The sequence below is a fragment of the Setaria viridis genome, chromosome 9 (genome assembly GCF_005286985.2).
Source record: "Setaria viridis chromosome 9, Setaria_viridis_v4.0, whole genome shotgun sequence".
Lineage (NCBI taxonomy): Eukaryota > Viridiplantae > Streptophyta > Magnoliopsida > Poales > Poaceae > Setaria > Setaria viridis.
Genome location: NC_048271.2, coordinates 21,961,694 through 21,966,624, shown reverse-complemented (window position 1 = coordinate 21,966,624; position 4,931 = coordinate 21,961,694). Strand labels below are relative to the sequence as shown.

Below are 4,931 nucleotides of genomic sequence, written 5' to 3'. Positions count from 1 at the left end.
GCTAATTACAAAACTAATTGCACTGATGGTAATTGCACTGATGGAGTCTAATTCGTGAGACGAATCTATTAAGCCTAATTAATCCATCATTAGCAAATGGTTACTGTAGCACCACATTGTCAAATCATGGACTAATTAGACTTAATAGATTCGTCTCGCGAATTAGACTCCATCTGTGCAATTAGTTTTGTAATTAGTTTATATTTAATACTCCTAATTACTATCCAAACGTTTGATGTGACGGATGCTAAATTTTAGCAACGTGGAGCCAAACATGCCCAAAAAAATGTATGCCTATGGATCACAAGGAAAAGGAAGACCGGGACCAAACCATAGGGATCAGCCCGTGCTCACTGCTCACGTCACTCTTCTCCCCGTCCGTCCATCGAAATTCCATCCAGTCCACCTACTTTGTTGGTTCAGTCAACTCTGTCGCCATCCATATCCATCCCACACAAGAGCAACAGCACACTCCCGCAGACCGTCACACTCCCGCAGACCGTCGCACTCCACTCCCCCGCCGCTCGCCGTTCTGTACTCCCCTACCCCGTACTCGATCGGCAGCGGTTCTTCACCGGCGGCGCGGCCGGCTCGGTTTGCTTCCGCGCGCCGTCTCTTGCTCTTAAGAGTCTTAGTTCCTCCTGCTCTGCTCATCATGATTTATCAAAATCATCTGTTCGTAATTTGGAGCCAGCAAGTGATCTGATGCCTTGTTCCATCCACTTTGCTGAATCGCCAGGTGCTGCTAGCTCTAGTTGCCATGGAAACTTACACTACGGATGACGCGCTTACGGCCATGGGGTTCGGGAAGTTCCAGGCGTTTGTTCTTGTGTACGCGGGCACGGGCTGGCTCGCGGACTCCATGGAGCTCATGCTGCTCTCCTTCGTTGGACCGCTGATTCGGCAGCAGTGGAATGTCTCTGCCCAGCACGAGAGCCTGCTCTCGAGTGTTGTCTTCACTGGCATGCTGATAGGAGCCTGTTCTTGGGGCTATATTTCTGACAAGTATGGAAGAAGGTAATTAAGGATGATCTCAGCTCCTGAAATCGCTTAATGTTTATGGTTTCTTCTCCTGCAATCGCTTAGTATTCCGTTTTCATGCCTTACTTTGTCACCCTGAAGGGCTTGTTTAGAGTTTTAAACACACAGGGATGCATGCAACAGACAGTTTATTACAGTAAAAAATGCAGCCACCCCAACAACTACTTCTTCTTTTAATTGCAATGTATACATGAACGCCACTTGTAAGGGGCTGTTTGGTTCCGTTTGCTTATTTTTAGCACGTGTCAGTTTAGATACTAATTAGGAGTATTAAACGTAGATTATTTACAAAACCCATTACATAAGTGGAGGCTAAACGGCAAGACGAATCTATTAAGCCTAATTAAGCCTAATTAATCCATCATTAGCAAATATTTACTGTAGCAACACATTGTCAAATTATGGACTAATTAGGCTTAATAGATTCGTCCCGCCGTTTAGCCTCCGCTTATGTAGTGGGTTTTGTAAATAATCTACATTTAATACTTCTAATTAGTATCTAAACATCGATGTGACGGGTATAAGCAGCGTAAACCAAACCAGGCCTAAATTGTGGACAACTTCGATCCAATATTTAGTATCCTGTACATGATACCTGAATATAACCTATGGTATAGTTGATGTAAAACATAGGGATAATAAAGGTAGCAATTGTGTGTACTGCTCTAGTGCTCTTGAACAGCTTTTGGTAACCGCTATTGAGGAGTAACTTGTACTGATTTTCAAAGTTGAGGTGATATTTTAACCTGTTTTGTTATACAACGTCTAATTTAGACTATTCAATTTGTGTATGTCAAGCATGAGTCAGTGAAATCTTGTATTTTCTTATTGCAGGACTGCTTTACTGTTCTCAATTATTCTTTGTACTTCCTTATTGCAGGACTGCTTTATTGTTCTCAATTATTCTCACTACTGGAGCAGGGTTTCTAAGTGCTTTATCTCCTAATTATATATCCTTGCTTGTTTTTCGGTTTCTTGTCGGTATAGGAGTTGGTGGGAATCATGTATTTTCATCTTGGTTTTTGGAGTTTGTTCCTGCAAAAAGCCGTGGCACCTGGATGATTGTTTTTTCTGTTTTCTGGACTATTGGAACAATCTTCGAGGCTTCACTTGCATGGGTACGATACATAACACGTGTCCCTTTTGCTGCAACTCAATTTGTTCAAGGGGAAAAAATGGCTCCGATTGTAAGGCTTAGCAGCCGCTGCATTTTTGTTCAACTAAATAATGCTCACAAAGCACCATAACATCATTTGAATCCTGAAATTCTACGTCAACTCAATATAACCAAGTTTTTTTAATAATATTGGTTTCATATTATTAATTAGTTTGTATTGTCATTTAAATTTGTAATGCAAAATTAGTTTGCACCTGCCTGATTTCCTGTAAGCATTTATTCATTTCCATTTGTAATGCAGGTCGTCTTGACACGATTGAGTTGGCGGTGGTTGCTGGCGTTCACCGCCCTTCCATGTTTCCTTTTGCTTCTCCTTTTTGTCTTTGCACCTGAGTCACCACGCTATCTTTGCGTACAAAATAGAATATCTGATGCAACACTTGTTCTAGAGAGAATGGCCAAGGCAAACAAAGTAGCTCTTCCTCCTGGGGTTCTCACATACCATAAAGAGACACAATTAGGTGACCATGATCCTCTTACTTCTCAGAATGGGCATCTTCCAGTCAGAGAGAATGACTCTACAGTTGACAATGCTATGAGCTCCAAATCTGGTGGTATTGCTGCATTGCGCAAATTATTTTCACGTAAATTGCTCAGATCAACTCTTCTTATCTGGTTTGTATGGTTCGCAAATTCCTTCGCATATTATGGACTAGTATTGCTATCATCACAGCTGAGTGATGCTAACAGAAGATGCACATCTGGCCAGAAATCTGAACTGCACCAAAAAAATGTCAACCTTTACAAAGATGTTTTCATAACTAGTTTAGCAGGTATCATACAGTAAACTCCATTTACTGTTTGCCCCATTAGGGCTGGCAGCTATGTGATATTCCGATTAATAACTCATGATATCACTCTCTTTTTACCAGAGTTTCCAGGCTTAGTGATTTCTGCCATTATTGTTGATTGGTTTGGCCGGAAAGCTACAATGTGGATCCTGTTGTTTGGATGCTGTGCTTTCCTTGGACCACTCGCTGTTCATCAGAAAGAGTCATTGACAACTGCTCTTCTATTCGGTGCTCGCGCTTGTGGCATGGGTAGCTCTACAGTTTTGTGTTTATATGCACCAGAGGTTTGTATGGGCTTCCAATCCTATGACAGAGTAAACTTGTTATCATGGTGATTTTGTTATAGTTTGCATAAGTAATCTGACAAAATACCATGTTGCTGTAGTATTGAACTTGGAAATTTGAATATTATATCTAGAAAGCCAATGTTTTTAAGTTGTAATGAACTTTAGCATCCATTGTTCAAAGTTTTCTAACAACACAATGGTAAGTTTTCAAATGAACTGGGTTCTAGGAGTAACTGAATCTTTCAAATGAACAGGGTTCTAGGAGTAACTAAATCGTCAATGATGAAAGAAAAGGAAGAACCTACTCATAAAAAATATGCTACTGTTGGATTAGTTTCTTGTTGTTGCACTATCAACTATCTGTGCACAATTACACTTCTCTTGTACTCCATATTATGCTACACTTAATGGTCTGGATTTTCGCAGAAATACCACAAAGACATGCATATCAGCATAACTGCATAAGCAGATGACGAACACTCTCGTAGCTAGAGCTCCCACTTTTCAAAATTGTTCAATCAACCATACGTTGTTTCAACTTTATAGTATCTAATTCAAGGCTTAGCAGTTAGTACGAATAAGTCCGAGCTTATGAATTTCATCAAAGAACTAGCATAGCTGCAAGATTGGTCTTGGTGGATTAGCATGGTGTTTGACTATTAAGGTTTTTATGTGCTGAAAATTTTTGAGCTAGCAGTCCTTCAGAAAACGTTTCATAAGCTTGATGCCTTGATCCTTTCTGAAAAGTATTAATTTCACACGACCTAATTCCATTCCTCCTCTTAGGTGTATCCAACATCAGCACGCTCAACAGGTGTTGGAATTGCTACGGCCATCGGTAAAATTGGTGGCATTGTTTGCCCCATTATCGCTGTCGGCATGCTGCGGAGTTGCCACCAAATGGAAGCCGTTGTGGTCTTTGAGCTGGTGTTAGGCCTCGCTGGAGTTGCCTGCATCCTCTTCCCTGTGGAGACCAAGGGCCGCGAGATGAAATGACTGTGTCAAATCAAAACACGTTGAGGTCCAAATGCACCAGAATTAAAGCTACCAGCGTCCACCACTTCCATCATGATGTGTATGTATATAGAGATCTCGGGGAAACGAAACTTTTCCGACTCGATGCAGCCGAGTGCTATTTCTCGCGAGTGTATTTTTCATGTTCTCGAGTGTTTTTGACACTAGGGAGCTTCGCAGATTCTGGCAGTGAGAAACATGATAATATGATATGATAAGTATATAGGTGGATATCTGACGGGCAAATCCAGGTCGTCTGTGTATTCTGCATGGTGATGCTTTTCTCCGTGTGGGTATGGTGATGCATATATCAGTACTTGTCGTGCATGTGTAACACACAAGTCTAGCAGTGTTGTGACATTTTTAAGAAATAAAACTCCCTCGGTCTAATAATAAACATTTATATTTATTATTGGCTTTTCTAGTATAAAAATATTAGTACTCCCTCCGTCTCAAATTGTAGCTTGTTTTAGCTTTTTTAAATATATAATTTTTACCATGTACTTAGATATATATTATGTTTAGATGTATAGAAAAATTGTGTATTCAAAATTAAGACGGCATATAATTTGAAATGGAAGGGATAATTAACCAGGTCGAAGCAAAGGCAGCTACTCCTCC

The 4,931-nt window shown here is 40.6% G+C and overlaps 1 protein-coding gene across 1 annotated transcript; it reads left to right on the top strand.

Annotated features, from left to right (window-relative positions):
- Positions 1-435: 435 nt before the first annotated feature.
- On the top strand, positions 436-4,556 carry LOC117835311 (organic cation/carnitine transporter 7). The gene is made up of 6 exons (XM_034714671.2): positions 436-594; positions 740-1,017; positions 1,922-2,159; positions 2,460-2,991; positions 3,091-3,293; positions 4,083-4,556. The coding sequence occupies exons 2-6, from the start codon at positions 761-763 to the stop codon at positions 4,290-4,292; spliced, it is 1,440 nt and encodes a 479-aa protein (XP_034570562.1). The 5' UTR covers positions 436-594; positions 740-760; the 3' UTR covers positions 4,293-4,556.
- The last annotated feature ends 375 nt before the right edge of the window (positions 4,557-4,931 follow it).